General features: G+C 35.6%; 3 protein-coding genes across 3 annotated transcripts; 1 reads left to right on the forward strand and 2 right to left on the reverse strand.

Moving 5' to 3' along the window:
- Positions 1 to 911: 911 nt before the first annotated feature.
- Positions 912 to 5605, forward strand: LOC105322906 (perlucin). Its single transcript, XM_066083121.1, has 5 exons — positions 912 to 1052; positions 2304 to 2404; positions 3518 to 3623; positions 4795 to 5017; positions 5449 to 5605. Exons 1-5 carry the CDS (start codon positions 998 to 1000, stop codon positions 5474 to 5476), a joined length of 513 nt encoding a protein of 170 aa, XP_065939193.1. The 5' UTR covers positions 912 to 997; the 3' UTR covers positions 5477 to 5605.
- A 1531-nt stretch (positions 5606 to 7136) lies between these two features.
- On the reverse strand, positions 7137 to 9621 carry LOC105322904 (UDP-N-acetylglucosamine transferase subunit ALG13). The gene is made up of 5 exons (XM_034452166.2): positions 9464 to 9621; positions 9020 to 9179; positions 8369 to 8507; positions 7779 to 7901; positions 7137 to 7466 (listed from the first exon to the last, which is right to left on the reverse strand). Exons 1-4 carry the CDS (start codon positions 9617 to 9619, stop codon positions 7787 to 7789), a joined length of 570 nt encoding a protein of 189 aa, XP_034308057.2. The 5' UTR covers positions 9620 to 9621; the 3' UTR covers positions 7137 to 7466; positions 7779 to 7786.
- A 322-nt stretch (positions 9622 to 9943) lies between these two features.
- LOC105322903 (uncharacterized) lies at positions 9944 to 16309 on the reverse strand. Its single transcript, XM_066083123.1, has 9 exons — positions 16263 to 16309; positions 16075 to 16157; positions 15251 to 15358; positions 12967 to 13360; positions 12157 to 12271; positions 11673 to 11829; positions 11099 to 11233; positions 10298 to 10357; positions 9944 to 10061 (listed from the first exon to the last, which is right to left on the reverse strand). Exons 2-9 carry the CDS (start codon positions 16124 to 16126, stop codon positions 9988 to 9990), a joined length of 1095 nt encoding a protein of 364 aa, XP_065939195.1. The 5' UTR covers positions 16127 to 16157; positions 16263 to 16309; the 3' UTR covers positions 9944 to 9987.
- Positions 16310 to 16311: the final 2 nt, after the last annotated feature.

Raw genomic sequence — 16311 nt, forward strand, 5'->3', positions numbered from 1 at the left:
AATTCATAAAATGGCTTGTTTCTGTCATTTTTGTCTAAAAAACCTTCCGCACGAAAAAAGAGTTCCCCAAAAAACTTGTTTGTTTCTTGACTTCAAATGGATTTTCTTTATGAATGTTGTGTAATTATGAAATAATAATCTATCTGTGATGATTAAATAAATAAAATCATATTCATTTTAAATACAGTATAATGATCATCTGCGCAATGAAATCAAAACATGAGGAGTGAGATACCTTAACTTTACTTTTATAGTAGGCGAGGCTAGACTTCCTGCCGATGAAAAGTTTTTAAGCATTTAAGTATGATGGAATAATTATTTGACTATATATAATAGATGATTGGATAATTATGTCATGCGCGGATCCAGAAAATTTTTCCAGGGGGGGTCCGAAGGATAATTGTGTTTGCCAGGGGGGGGGGGGGGGGGGTCCGAGGCCTATTTTCGCGATAATTTTACTATGTAAATTTAATAAATTTTCATTTTCCAGGGGGGGTCGGGACCCCCCCCCCCCCCGACCCCCCCTCTAGATCCGCGCATGTATGTCACTGTATAAAAGTTTAAATCTCAAGAAAAATGCATAATAATATGAAATTAATTTACACAAAGCTGTCGCTGCTTAGTTAATAAAGTAGTGCGAATCGTAATGTGTGCGCAAATAGTAGAATTCGCCGAATGCCTGCTTTCATGTTTCGTTGGAAACATATGCATATGGTCCACGTATTGCAGTCCTTTTTTAAAGGACATCAACTTGTACTTGCATATATATATATATATATATATATATATATATATATATATATATATATATATATATATATATATATATATATATATATATATATATATATATAGTCAAGTGTATACAAAGCAATTATAATGGATTAAGACGCGAACAACATACATGTATGATTTGTTGGATTTTCCTTTCTAATATTTGTCTGCAAAGCTGTTCTACATATTGACCTCTGGTAGAAAGATAAGAAATACATTTACCATGATGATTGTTCAATATGCTAATGTCGTATTTTTGGCGATTCTCCTTCTCAAAGGTACATATAGTAGAAGATCTCTCTCTCTCTCTCTCTCTCTCTCTCTCTCTCTCTCTCTCTCTCTCTCTCTCTACATTAAATAACTAGCACAAACAATAGTTTTATACCGATAAGCCATCACCATAACCAACAAAGTAAAGAAATACATATAAAAAATTATATCTTAATTATTACCATTGCTCACTGCCAAAACTACATTGTTTTGGACATACGCAGCAGTTGTGTAACCGACGAATTTTATGGATTACAAAAAAAAATACCAATACAATTAAAAGACACACTATATAAATAGTGCCTGTTTGGGAGGGTAACTGTTGAAATTGACACCCCGAGAAAACTATTGTCAACCGACGCGAAATGGAGGTTGACAATGGTTTTCGAGGGGTGTCAATTTCAACAGTTATCCTCCCAAACAGGCACTATTTATTTTATAATATTGAATGTCATATTTTCTGCTTTTATATAGAAATGAAGTGAATTCTACGGCGAACCGAACGCGCATAATTTACGCGTGTGTAACAATTCGTTGTGTTACCCGTTGTCAAGTGTGTTGCTTACGCTGAGGGTAATAGAACGGATTAACATGAAAGTTTGATAAAAAATAATGTACCCACGATAAGTTTACCAACGAAGTTAAGTACCCACATAGCTGTGTATTTACAAATTTACAAGGTGATGCACCCACAAGGTGATGCACCCACAAGGTAAATGTACCCACGAATAAATGTAACCACGAAGTAATGTGCCAAAAAAAGGTTATGCTTCAACAAATCAATGCACATACAAAGTAAAGCACTCATAAAATTTCACCCAATATTAACTAAAGTACCAACAAATTATGTACCCATAGACTAATGCATACACAAAGAAATGTAACTTACATGTGCTACATCTTTTCACTTTTCCTGAAAACAAAATATATGAATTCATTCAGTACACGAGATCTGTATGTAAATTAATCCATGCTTTATCCAATAAATTCAGGATTTATACGTGTTCTGTCACTAAATACAAAGAAAAAATAAATTCATTAATTTTTCAAAATTGTGAAGTAATGCCGTAAAGTTTGGGTTAGAGTTTAATAGTTTTTGTGGCTAAAGAAATATTTAAATAAAAAACGACTACATTGATAACAACACATGTGGTTTACTATCATTGGTTTCATATTGGTTTAATTGTTTTTGTCCTTGAGAAAAACGAGCTCAAAACATTTAATTAGATTTGTTTAATATTGCTGTTTATGGTTTATAGTAAACACGGCCCAGGAAGTGTGCCCTGAGGGTTTTATGAAGCACGGAGAGTCATGTTACTTCTTCTCCTCCCATCTGGCGGCAGACTGGATCGAGGCGGGGGTAATGTAACATTACTATGGAACGGTAACTCTGTAATATTTAGATCGAGCAGGAGGTAATGTAACGTTACTAAGGAACCGTTACTAAAGAACGGTAACTCTGTTTTATTAAGATGGATGCGGAGGTAATGTAGCGTTACTAAGGAACGGTAGCTCTGCAATATTCAGATCGAGGTGGAGGTAATATAACATAACTAACTTAAAGGAACGGTAACTATGTAATATTGAGATCGAGGCAAAGATAATGTAACGTTACTAAGGAACAGTTACTCTGTCATATTTAGATCGAGGCGGGGGTAATGTAACGTTACTTAGGAACGGTAACTCTGTAAATATAAATATTTAATTCAAATCCACTATTAAAATTCTTTCAAACATGTAAATGTATTCATGTAATGATAAAAGCGTATTCTACATGTAACTACGTGTATATTTTCATTATCAACATGAACGTTCAACCTGACTTTGATAATTTACTTTTGGATATCTATAAAAAAAAAATAAAACTATCAATGCTCGGACATGCATCATTTTGGGTAAAAACAGGACTGCGTTCAAGATCGTAGCAGCTTTCCCAGCCGCTAGGTCGTAGATATTTAGGTCTATTGAACGGACGGCTCGGTTAGCCGCTATGTCTCAGATTTGAAGTTGGAAATATTTAACTAAAGACTAATAACATTAACATATTAATTTTTTAAAATCAAGTGGAAATGTAGATGTTAAAATTCATTGTAACTCATAGGATGAACAAAATATCAGTAAATAAATAAATTTCATGTTTGTTACAAAGAGGTTACTATGGTGGCCATCTTGAATTTGATGCTTAACATAAAATATTTAGGCTACGAATATCTACGTAGTGGCAAGGTTAGCTTATCGTTCAACAGCGTAGCTGCTACGTAGCCATACGCAGCAGCTCCGAACTTGAAAGCAACCCAGATCACATGTACTGAGTATAAGGTACATGTATATAAAATATATATGGTAATTAAATGCAATAATTATCGCATTCATACGAATGTCCACATGATAAGAATTTGTTGATTTGATTTTGACAGTTTGTTATTGTCATTTTTTTCATTCATTACATGAAAAGTATTAATTTCCGGTTCAGTCTTTCTGCAAGAGATTCAATGGAGGAGACCTTGTTGCCATACAGACGCAATCCGAGAACGAGTTTATATACCAGCATTTACTCTCTATACCCCAGCACCGTGACAGTAAGAGTTTATATACCAGCATTTACTCTCTATACCCCAGCACCGTGACAGTAAGAGTTTATATACCAGCATTTACTCTCTATACCCCAGCACCGTGACAGTAAGAGTTTATATACCAGCATTTAATCTCTATACCCCAGCACCGTGTCAGAACGAGTTTATATACCAGCATTTACTCTCTATACCCCAGCACCGTGACAGTAAGAGTTTATATACCAGCATTTACTCTCTATACCCCAGCACCGTGACAGTAAGAACGAGTTTATATACCAGCATTTAATCTCTATACCCCAGCACCGTGTCAGTAAGAGTTTATATACCAGCATTTACTCTCTATACCCCAGCACCGTGACAGTAAGAGTTTATATACCAGCATTTACTCTCTATACCCCAGCACCGTGACAGTAAGAACGAGTTTATATACCAGCATTTACTCTCTATACCCCAGCACCGTGACAGTAAGAGTTTATATACCAGCATTTACTCTCTATACCCCAGCACCGTGACAGTAAGAGTTTATATACCAGCATTTACTCTCTATACCCCAGCACCGTGACAGTAAGAGTTTATATACCAGCATTTACTCTCTGTACCCCAGCACCGTGACAGTAAGAACGAGTTTATATACCAGCATTTACTCTCTATACCCCAGCACCGTGACAGTAAGAGTTTATATACCAGCATTTACTCTCTATACCCCAGCACCGTGACAGTAAGAACGAGTTTATATACCAGCATTTACTCTCTATACCCCAGCACCGTGACAGTAAGAGTTTATATACCAGCATTTACTCTCTATACCCCAGCACCGTGACAGTAAGAGTTTATATACCAGCATTTACTCTCTATACCCCAGCACCGTGACAGTAAGAGTTTATATACCAGCATTTACTCTCTATACCCCAGCACCGTGACAGTAAGAACGAGTTTATATACCATTTACTCTCTATACCCCAGCACCGTGACAGTAAGAATGAGTTTATATACCAGCATTTACTCTCTATACCCCAGCACCGTGACAGTAAGAGTTTATATACCAGCATTTACTCTCTATACCCCAGCACCGTGACAGTAAGAACTGTGTTTGTTTAACTGTTAAACCTGCGTGGATGATACGCTATCTATAAAACAATGAGTGCTTGAACTTATATTGATGTTATTTGGCGTATAGATGATTTCTGGATCGGAGGGACGGACGAGTTTGTAGAGGGACACTGGGTCTGGATTTCCACGATGCAGAGGCTGGGCTTCACCGACTGGTACCCGGGGAACCCCAGCGACAGCGGCTCCAACGAGGATTGCTTGGAGATCATGGTTGGCCTCTCGGCATCCCCGCGTCACTACTGGAACGATGAGGATTGTTCCAAGAAGGCCAACTTTATCTGCGAAGTCCCGTATGTTCATTCTAACACCATTTTTCCATACATGTTTCTGAAACGTTGCAACATGATTTCACTTTTGTTTGATTGCCAAATTAAATTCCAAAATTCAGGCTCAATCCAACGTCAGGCACATTGCATATCATGGTGGGAGTTATTATATCACTTTTTCGCAGAAAAGTTTTACTTATTTTACATACAGAAAATTAAATTGAAATATCATGAAGTTTGCTCTCCACTTTTTGGGAAGTAAAAAAAAGTGTAAATAAGAAAATTAACAATGAAATTTAAATTAATGGTTATTTGTGGTTTTTATGCTTGTCAAGATATTTTGGATGAGTCGCTCCCCTCTCAATAACGATGCTACGTGTCTGAAGGGTTTATTATCTTCAATATGAAACCCGCGTTTTTCTCAGACACCGTTTTTTTTTTTGCATTTGTTTCAGAATGTCAGAGGGTCTAATAGTTGGCTAACATTAAGGTAGATCCTTGACGTCTACCGATTACTTCATCCCTACAAAATTCGGAAATATGTGTGTGGATCATCACATTTATTAGAATATGAATATACATTGATTTGTACCGAAATAAAAGTTTCATCAAACGCGATTGCTGTTTGTTCTCAATTTCACCTGATTTCTAATCCTTACACTTTAAGCGGATTTCCACTCAATCAAATAAGTAGTTCTAAAATATAAAAAAATCTCTCACTTGAGCGCAACATTTTCATGGACTTCAAGACAATATTTTGATCAGTAATTTACTGGTAGTATCCAGTCTGCGTTATAAAAGAACACACCTACAGAATAATTGAGGATGTAAATATTTTAGCGAGACAATATTACAACATGTACCCTTCATGATGGGTGTGACAATGACAGTTGAGCCAGAGATGTGTTCAAGAACATAGCTGCTACACAGTGCTACGTAGTAACTACGCTATTGAGCAGTAAGCTAGTCAGCCCCCAAGTGTAGATACTCGTAGCCTAAATTTTTAATGCTTTAATCAAATTCATTCTGGCTACATCAGTTACCACTTTGTAACAAGCACGAAATCTGTTTTATCAAGTGATATTTCATTTATCGTAAAACTGTAAGTTATAATGATTTTTATTATGTATTTCATGTATATTCCCGATTGTAATTTAAACTTCTCTAAATCACAGCATAATACACTGTCCCGTAAAGTTAAGAATATTTCTTTTATAATAAATTGTAACAGTACCAGGAATAATATTATAAAAAGAAAGATTTTAACGTCAAGCGCCCGTGTATCAACACTATACATGTAGTATGGCGGCGGTGGTGTTACATGTATTTGTAAATGAACAATGCATGTTTTCAAAACTGCAAAGAAAATTGACTGAAAATGTGGGATGGCAGTAGGAGATATACACATTGCAGTAGGTTATGAAAACAAAGATGTGTTTAGTTCATCTTCATATCAATACTGTGTTGTCTCTTTAAAACACATTGGATTTTGTAAGCAATATAATGTCTATAATTAAACGTGCACATAATGCTTTGTTGGCATTTTATGATAAAACTATAAATGAAACAACATGTGAAAAAGATGGGGTTTATCCAACTATTTTATTCATTCATTCTACCAAATATAATTTCATACAGTTCCTTATCAAGTACTTGAGAGTAAGAATGAAATAAATAGAGTTTTTCTTTCTTGTTATAAAGTTCAAACTTTGAGTACACTAAATTTACATGAGAAACTTCTGACAGAGGCTTCACATTCTCTATCTTATAAAATGAATCCTTCCTGTTTCCAAAGAAAGACAGCCGCGACACTTGGAGAGTGTCTACAACATCACCCACCCCTCCCACGAACATGCTTCCTATCATGCGCGGCATCATGTAGAAAACCAGCGGCATCAACATCACGTTAGTCACCACGAAGCCCATCATCATGTACGACGCCGCGGGAACCGTACAGAGGTAAGCCACCGCCGTTGGAAACAGAGTGGAATACACCAACAACTGAAATCTCTGCACGATTCTTATGATGTTAATGGGAGGAAAGAAATAGATACATTTGTACTCGAGCTTAGGACGTCCCACCTCTCTGTCCTGATCGTCCGTAGAGACCACCTCCCTATTTGGCTCAGTTTGACTTTCCCCTCCCTGGGTGGTTCCTGTGATTTCCCCACCCTGGGTGGTTCCTGTGGTTTCCCCACTATGTGGGGTTCCTGATTTCCCTGTTTTACAATGCAGCCTTACATCTGTTGTAAATGATTTTCGAAGAAGATCCAAAATATTTTTTGTATTCCTCACCATATCCTTAGAGTGACACACACTGTTCACAACTCTTTGGGGACCCAGCAATTCATATTCACTACCTCTGGCTGCTTGGCTGCAGTGGTTTCTCCTGACAGTTTGGTGTTGTGTATAAATGGAGGAAATGATTTGTCTCTCCACCACACAAAGATACCTCAAAGACAAGGTCATGATGCTAGTGAAACAAAAGATAATTTGTTAAATACAGTTAGAAAACATTCAATGTTTCTGCTAAATCAAAACTTGTAAGCATGTTTGACATTTGGAACTCAATTTAAATTTAAAATCATCCATTCAAAATAAATGTATACAAATTTACTCAAATTAAAATTTACAAATGAAACATGAAATTTTCTTATTTTGGTGAATAAATACCGCAATCACTGCCAGTGTCTTGCCTTGTTAATTACTGGTACATGGATATTTTCAGTCTGTGTTTTCTTTTGAAAATAACTTCCATGAATTACCTGTATGTACATTATCTCACCTGTGTTGCTAGTAATTGATGTTGAACAGGCGATCCAGAAACTGACCAAACTTGTGTGGCTGACCGGGAGGGAATGGCTTCAGTGAGGAGAAATCCACAGAGTGAAGGGTGTCCACCAGGGTACTGGAAAAAACGTGTACTGGGCTTGAAATGATTTCACGGAATACTTAAAAAGTTATGATGTGAATCAAAAGGAGATAATGAACTGAGTTTTCTTTGGGTATAATAACAAAATTGTACACAGATAAGTTTCCACCATATTTAGAGAGTATCAAAAACATGACATGTTAAATACAAGAATGGGAACCTACAAAAAAGTACTGATTCAGAAATAAAACAACCTACGTGATTACTGTTTTAAACCAAACAGCATAATTGAAATACCGGTAGTAATAATACCTGGACCTCCAGCTTTAATAAATTTCTTATATCTTAATATGGACTTCGTATAAAAGAAGGTCCCAACAGAGAAAACTAAGCGAGAGTGTGCCTATATTTAAATCCGTTATGTGGTGATGAAGAATTGTTTATGATAAAAACATTAAGAAATTTAGAAATGAATCAAAACAATTTAAAGAGGACGTCTGTACCTCACTGTGCAGTAGAACAAATGTCCGTCTTTATTGAGCTGATAGGCAAGTTCCAGTTGATGGTTGTTCATCAAATCGTTGTTGATGACAACAAGGAGTGGCTTGTTGGCCGCGAGGGTCTCCAAACAGCTCCCTGCACCTGTAGAGTAGGTGTAATCTACCCGTAATTCTTAGTGAAATTCAGTCTGAGTGGCAAGTTCTTCAAACATAACTGACAAGTCAGCCTGTTAAAGCTGTCCAACTCTGATGTAAATATCAATTCAATCTTATCTAACTCTTTATTCAAACTACATTGTACCCATCACAGCTAGTACTAATTCAGAAGCTTTAAATTTTTCAGTTACTTCAATGTGACGGCCACATGAAATTAACATATCAGATTTATCTATTTTTGACTGTACAATGAACTTCATTTAACCTATGGTCAGCAGGACTAGACAAAATGGCCTATCTCCACAGGGTTTTACATTATCATTTTGAGAGTAGACAAACATTAATGTTGAGCCTGCTCTAGATAGTTTCAGAGGTTCTTGTCAATTTGCTGTTTATGTGTATAAAATAATGACAGAATCTACCATTCTTCCTGTTCCAATTTCATCAAACTATCTAGTAATTTTACGTACCATTATCTTACAAGTTGTTTACACTTACCAGCGTGACTTATGACAAGACTGGCCTGTCTAATGTCCTCGGTGATGCTTGGTTTCAGTCTGTAAACCTCTACCTCTATCCCTGGCACTGTATCAATCAAAGGATCTCGTCCACGCCCTATCTGGACAACCACCTTCCTGTATCCTAGATTAGCTAGGGTCTAAAGAGAGAGTTATAGACATAAGTGAAAAAAATCATCCTATCACTCATGTTCTCACAAAACACAGAAATACCGGGCATGCGCTGGACATATTACTTACCAAATATTATATTGCACATTCAAAAATCGTAATTTCATAATTTAATTCAATCTAATGCATCTAAAATATATCAAATGAGAGAAGTTTTGAGATTGTGAAGGTCTTAGAGGAAATTCGAGATGCATTCCTTGCAAATTATTTAATCTTTGGACTAGGTTTAACTGAACCTGGGAATCGAGCTTACTTTGAGAACGGCAGAACTACAGACGTAGTCAGTCAGCTTCTCGAATTGCGTCGTTCCCACGGTAACAAACACAGAATTCTGTCCACGTTTCCTCGCACTCGACATCCTCCGCGAAAAGGCGACGTCGGTACAAGACAACTTGTTCATATAATACATTGATAAAGCGCACATAAACTTTGTCGGATTGCAACATTCAATTTTTCATAAACTGGTGTATTTTAGATTCTTTAACTTTTTGCATCATACTATTCCTTGACCAAAATCTATTTCTTTCATAAAACGAGATTTGATTAAATCCATCAGATTTGATAGATCTTGGTGCTGACGCTAAATGTTAATAATGTAAAAAAAATTTACTTTAATAACGTTGATTCTTTTGAACACAAGAACAATCAATGCTTCGTGTTAAGTGACTGATATTTATCATATGCCATGCACATGACATGGGCATGGAAAATAAAGACACAGGGGTTAATATAATATCTTTTATTTAAAATGTAATAATAATACAGTAATAACAATGTTCATCCTTTCATTTTCTTCTTCTTCTTGGAGTTTTTGGGCATGCTTTCTGACTCCTCTATCAACTCCATTTTTTCTGTTTGAAGAAGAATTAGTCACATCATTTTTATTTAGAAACAAGTATAAATCAATCAACTATAGTTGCTTCATCCTACACCACAATGCAGGATCCTTTCACGTCTGACATAGTGGCAATAATAAATTGCATATTTACAGTAGACGTCATTGTGAAATTTGACAACAAAATGGCCTTGTAATTGCTTTTGAATTAATTGTCAATAGTATGTATCTTAATCCTAATTAAATACCAACCTTGCTTGTGTTTCTTCCTCTTTTTCTTCTTCTGTGGGGATACAACAGTGTCTGGAACATCTTTAAACAGAAAAAAAACCCCAATAAAACCATGACAGTCAGATCAAAAGAAATGTAATTAAAAGATTACTTTAATAAAACTACCGTATCTGCCTCCTACCATACCCTATATAATAACATAATTATACAATAACCTTGTGTTGCATATATTAAAGAATTGGTAGGTGACAATATAATTAAAATATTGGAAGACTTGTATATTTGTATATCTGCCCCCTACCATACGTTATACAATAACATTGTACAGTGTATATTAAAGAAGTAGATGTACAAGTCTTATTTCAATTAGATTTGATTACCAGACCACAAGAGTATATCCTTCATTAATTAAGATAACAGTAGAAGACTGACAGAGGGAGGGGGACCCATCAGTAGTTCAACTTTGTCCAATACTAGCTGCTGGTCTGCAGCTCCCAGTCTGAAAAAATTTAAATGGACAACCTGGGAGCTACAGTGCCACCGATTGTGTATTTATTGCGCACAAAATTAACATCCCCTAGTTCTGGACTGATTAACCTTATTTATATGCAAATTCTGTGAAAACAATTAGTACCATTAAATTATTCAAGCAATTTACTACAGATATCGTCTCTTTACTTGCCTCAGACTTTCTCCGGAACACACTACTGACCTTGGAAATCAAGTATGTTAAATTCACATCGATATCGAGAGTCACCAATTTTAGATGTAAATCAACTGCACCACTTCACTTTACGGGGCTGGTGATGGTGTTTAAATTACCTGCTCCGAAGGGAATAAATCTCTGCCTGAGGGTGTCTGGGATGGGATGTTCCTTCTTGGGGGGGACAGGTATGGGGGGAGCCGAGGGAACGTCCATCTTGTTTATAATCTGTAGCTGACCAGTAAAGTCCACCCCTATTTGTAACAAAAACAGAAATGTATTACATGTACAGTCATGTACCGGGTAATAATGTGGTTAGTTAGGAAAGTAGTTCATCTTTATTCATCTATAAATGTAATGAATGTTACCTAGTTACCAAGCTCTTTATCCTTAATTACCAAGCTCTTTATCCTTAGTTACCAAGCTCTTTATCATTAGTTACCAAATTCCTATCCTTAGTTATATGTACTAAACTCTCTTTCCTTATTCCCCAAGTTCTCTATCCTTATTCCCCAAGCTCTCTCACCTTATTGACCAAGTTTTCTATCTTTATTCACCAAGCTCTCTCTCCTTATTGACCAATCTCCCTATCCATATTGACCAATCTCCCTATCCTTATTTACCAAGCTCACTCTCCTTATTCATCAAGTTCATTCATCAGTCTTCATTACCAATCTCTCTATCCATAGTTACCTTGTTGTAACTTTCCTGAAGTCGGGCCAATCACCAGGGGACATAACTCTGTTTGCTGCCGTGACACAACCACTTCACACTTCTGACTGGCTAGATCTAGCTCGATCACTTTGTCCGACAAAGAAACTTTACTTTTGTCCAACATGGATATGTCTAACTATACAAGACAAAAGAATATAATTCCCATGTTATGTAAATTTAAAGTCATTCTTTTTCCTAGAACTACATTAAAAGCCATGCTGGATAATAACTATCTTGTTTTTAACTATGCATCATATATATCTAATATCTCACAATATCTAATACGTGTGTGACTGTCTATCAACAATCAGACTTCAAGTGTCTATGCATGAGTAATGGTACTACATTCAATGTTGCAGGGAATAAAAAAAGTGCTCTATGACTAATTAAAAAGAATACTTAATTTTGGTGATTTTTGTCTGGACCCTATGCAATCCTCCATTTCAATTCTACAGACACTTACATCACTGGGAGCTTTGATCAGCCAGAGCTCCGCCTTTGTTAGAGGATTCTGTAACAGAACCGTGCCATCGGACGCCGACGGGCCATCCACCGGGTGAAAGTTTTCCCTCTGAAATCTGTGGATAGAGAAAAACACAACTCTTGTTTTAAACAGGTCACAGAACAAATTTCCATTCTTGGAAATTCAATTAATTGCAGTTACCAGTACTAAATATTGATGAAATTCTTCTTATTTGACATAACTGTGGAATCATCAAAATTTATCTGCGCAGATTTTCACAGATTGCCAGTTTGACATTTTCATGGACTTGCTTCCTTAATTGATGATTTATTGCTGTGTTTCAGAATTCACTACGGATGCTAACTCATGGCTATTGAGAACCTATGATTTTCCTGAAAATTACATCAACACTTCAACACAACAAATCTAATGATACCACAGTAATTTAATTCAAGACAATTGGTACAATCAGCTTGTTGGAGATCGTTGAGATGTAAGGTTGATATAATAATTTTGAGTCCTGGCCCTGCACAGATTTTATTTTGGTGATTTCTTGTAATATTGCCTGAATAACGTACCCTATATATCCTGTAAATTTTCCAATGATCTAATTTTTGGTTTTTTTCGTGAACTCTTTCAAATCGCAAAATATTGAAAACTGAGAAATTATGCCCTGTATTATTTTTTTCAAGAAACTTTTAAAATTGCAAAAAAATGACTGACACAAATTATAAAATGCTACACATTTTTGCAAATTTTGTGACACGTGAAAAAAAACCCTGCATATACAGATCATGACCAAGTACGGACCTGAACTTGTGCTGTGGAAGTTTTTTCTTCGTTGAGGTTGACGATTCTGTGTGACCTTGAGTATGAAATCCAGAATTCACCCAAACAGAACCTGAATCTTCACTATGTTTCTTTTTCTTACTAGAAGCCTCACTTGTAGCAGTGTTTGTTAGTTTCCTTTTTCGCGGAGAGCACACAGTGTCAGATTTCACTCCATTCTCTGTAACCAAGTCTCTGACCAGTGACTTGTTCAGTTTGTGCTTTTCCTTTTTCACAGGAGATTGGGCATCCCTTTCAGCTGCCTGCTCCTTCTCCGAGGGGGACATAGCTCCTTGCTTGGACTTTCTTTTTTTATCAGTAGGCATTTCCAGAACACGCCGACTATCTAGGAGTCTGCTGTTTGCATTGTCCACATCTATCAGTAGAAATCAAAAACATGTACTATTTTTAAGGTATATTGGCTACATCACAGGACTCAACATGAAAAAATATAGTGTTTCAAATTATCAGGGATTTATAAGCCTATTTTGGGAGCCATATTTGGGGAATTGGGAAAGTTTTCATTCATTGCATACATCATGGTTTTAGGGAGTAGTCCACATAGAGCAGTCTATAATAAATGTGTGCAGAACTCTGATATTAAAAAGACTATAAGGATGAATCAAGACAGGGCCGTCACAGCACATTTGGCACAGGGACCGAGTCCCTCCCAATTTGGAAAAATATTGACATTTTTTGTCAAATTGGGAAAAATTAAAATCCTTACATTACCAAAAGGATATCTTTATATCATAGCATTATCTTCTATTAATTAACTTCGAAAAATTGAAATTTCAAGTCTACTTGAAAACAATTACTGTGGTCTCATTAATATTCAAGGGTATCAATTTTCATGGATAAAGTAAAAATCACAGTTTCAAGGATACCTAAATTCGTGGCCAATGACCCTATCAATACAAAATGTTAATAGAAATTGCACTTCAATAAACACATAATTTCGTGGATCAACTTGATAAGGAAATCCGCGAAAATTCAATGAAATATTGATGAAACCACAGTATTTTTAAATGGATTTTGTTTATGGGACCTAAATCAAAAAGTTTGACAGCCCTGCAAGAGTCAGTGTTTATAGTAATGGAACCTTACATATTACCTATGTATTTTTTACCCATATATTAGGCTCCCAAAGATCTACTCAAGACTTGTATTAAATTTTATTATGGTTCTTTTTCTAATCTCTATTATAAACATGATGATGATGATATCACTAGTTACATGGTTTCTAGTTGACCTAAAATGGCTCAAGAGCTGAGCTTAAGTCCCCATTCAGGAATGTAATTACTAAATATAAACCTTATTAGGTCAACTACAAACCCTGTGGTGATTTTATCTTACCAAGTGCCTTTGTGTTAATGACAAAATGTAAATAAAACAATGCAAATCAAGCATATTAAGTAACAAAATTACAAGTTTCAATTTGGGTACAAAACCAGGTGTCATGATACTCTAAGATGATATCATAGTTATATAATTATAGTGTTGTGTTGTGCATGTACTCTGCCTAAATAGTAGTCAGGGTTTGATACATGGTGCACAAACTTTAGGTTTATGTTCTTTTCAAGAAACGAGTGCATGAAGTTTCACCTTACCGAAAAAACTCAATATGTTTAGCAAATCTCATCGAAAATTTTTCTTGTACATTCTTTATCAGGCGTCATTTAAAAAAGCATTTTTGTGATTCTCAAGTAGAATTTCTTTTGAAAAATATTTAATCAATTTGTTGAAAATTTTAGCAAAACTTTAAGCATTGTTAAAACGTTGTCACAAATCAAAGCCAATAGTAGGAAAGATTAATAATTTTAATTACTTCAGTCTTGATGTCAATCTTATGTTTCTACATTTTATATACCGGTATATAAATACCGTCAAATACATCATCTGCTTATGTAGCGTAACAGTAACGTGTTGGGCTTCAAGACGTAATGATTATAGGGTCAAGAGTTCGAAACCCGCTGTCGGCGCTTGTAAAGTTTTTATGGAAAACATTTGCCATGCTCTATTTCGGCATAGTATGCTTAGGCTATATAAACCCTTTGTATACTATGCTAAAGTAGATGAGTATTGAATATATAGCGACAAACTGACAGGAGGCATAATAATGCTAAATGGGAGGTATATTTTGTACTGATAGTGTATGGGTTATATATGGTCTCCACATGACTGCTGTTAACCAATGATTTCCCTTTAATAAGTAGAATTTATTTCTTTAATTTTTCACTACAAAGAAACAAATTGTATCGTTTACCTGCATTGTTAGACTCAGACTTTTTGCGCTTTTTCTCTTTTCTTTCAATCTTCCTAGAAATTTTTCCAGCGATCCTCAAAATATCACTGGTCAGGCCATCTTCACTCTCTTCAAAGCAAAAAGATACTTCAAATTTCAGATTTTAATAAAATGTATGCAGGAATATATTCATCACTGTTTTATTTTCTGCCCTTTCACCCTCATTTTCAGTGGGCAAATTCTAATGTCCAAGTTATCTCTCTTTAAACACAGCTTTGTCTAGACAAATTAAAGACGGAGCAAAACTGGTTGCAACCGCAGAAGGGCAAAAATAACACGGGGCGAAAATGATCCTGTATACATTTGTTATTATCAGACCAGTCTTAAAGATTTCTTGGACCAATAAAATTGCAATTGTTTTCTCAAAAAAAATAAACAAAATTTATTTTTTGCTGTTTAGTTCTGTTGTGATTACAGTCAGACAAGAGATCTAACTTGTACCCCTGACAATGGACATCCCCTCATTTCATTATTCTTTGACAATCTTTGACTCAGGTGGGCGCTGACTCAAGTTACCTCCCACCTATCATCATGTTGTCATCATACTTACATAAATAAATAACCTACCAGTACTTACTGCAGGCAAAGCACATCACAACAGTATACATTCATGAGTCTATTGATAAATTAAATATACGAGTGCAATGCATAAAAATATATTTAACAATTCAACATACTGCAAAACAGAACAGTTAAACAAAGTCAAGAATGAATTCTTCAAACAGCGAAACTGTATTATCTTGATGCAAGATTTACTTATCATATGATTAACTAAAAGTTCCAACCTGAATTTTCTGCGATTGTAACCCGAGGTCGAGATGTGAGGAGATTTTGCATCCGCAGGTGTTAGTTTGGAGTTTGATGGTCTCTGGTGACATAAATGAAGAGAAAGAGAAATGAGTAAAGGTTGAATATAATTCTAAAAAGAATCAGAACACACATAAATGCTACAAACTTTATGAAAAATAATTACACGTGCTGTTCTTCTCCTTCTCAAATAGGATGTACTTTAAAGAAGGTAA

This window comes from Magallana gigas, chromosome 4 (assembly GCF_963853765.1).
Source record: "Magallana gigas chromosome 4, xbMagGiga1.1, whole genome shotgun sequence".
Classification (NCBI taxonomy): domain Eukaryota; kingdom Metazoa; phylum Mollusca; class Bivalvia; order Ostreida; family Ostreidae; genus Magallana; species Magallana gigas.

Bases quoted from the DNA above. Each gene is read 5' to 3' on its own strand.
- LOC105322906 (XM_066083121.1), top strand. From the start codon at position 998: ATGATGATTGTTCAATATGCTAATGTCGTATTTTTGGCGATTCTCCTT. The intron at 1,053-2,303 runs GTACATATAGTA...TATGGTTTATAG, and splicing joins GGCGATTCTCCTTCTCAAAG to TAAACACGGCCCAGGAAGTG. The intron at 5,018-5,448 runs GTATGTTCATTC...CATTTGTTTCAG, and splicing joins AACTTTATCTGCGAAGTCCC to AATGTCAGAGGGTCTAATAG.
- LOC105322903 (XM_066083123.1), bottom strand. From the start codon at position 16,126: ATGCAAAATCTCCTCACATCTCGACCTCGGGTTACAATCGCAGAAAAT. The intron at 13,361-15,250 runs GTAAACGATACA...TTCTACTGATAG, and splicing joins GTCTGAGTCTAACAATGCAG to ATGTGGACAATGCAAACAGC. The intron at 10,062-10,297 runs GTTGGTATTTAA...TTCTTCAAACAG, and splicing joins GAGGAAGAAACACAAGCAAG to AAAAAATGGAGTTGATAGAG.
- LOC105322904 (XM_034452166.2), bottom strand. From the start codon at position 9,619: ATGTATTATATGAACAAGTTGTCTTGTACCGACGTCGCCTTTTCGCGG. The intron at 8,508-9,019 runs GTAAGTGTAAAC...CCTACTCTACAG, and splicing joins TCTTGTCATAAGTCACGCTG to GTGCAGGGAGCTGTTTGGAG. The intron at 7,902-8,368 runs GTACAGACGTCC...CGTTTTTTCCAG, and splicing joins TTGTTCTACTGCACAGTGAG to TACCCTGGTGGACACCCTTC.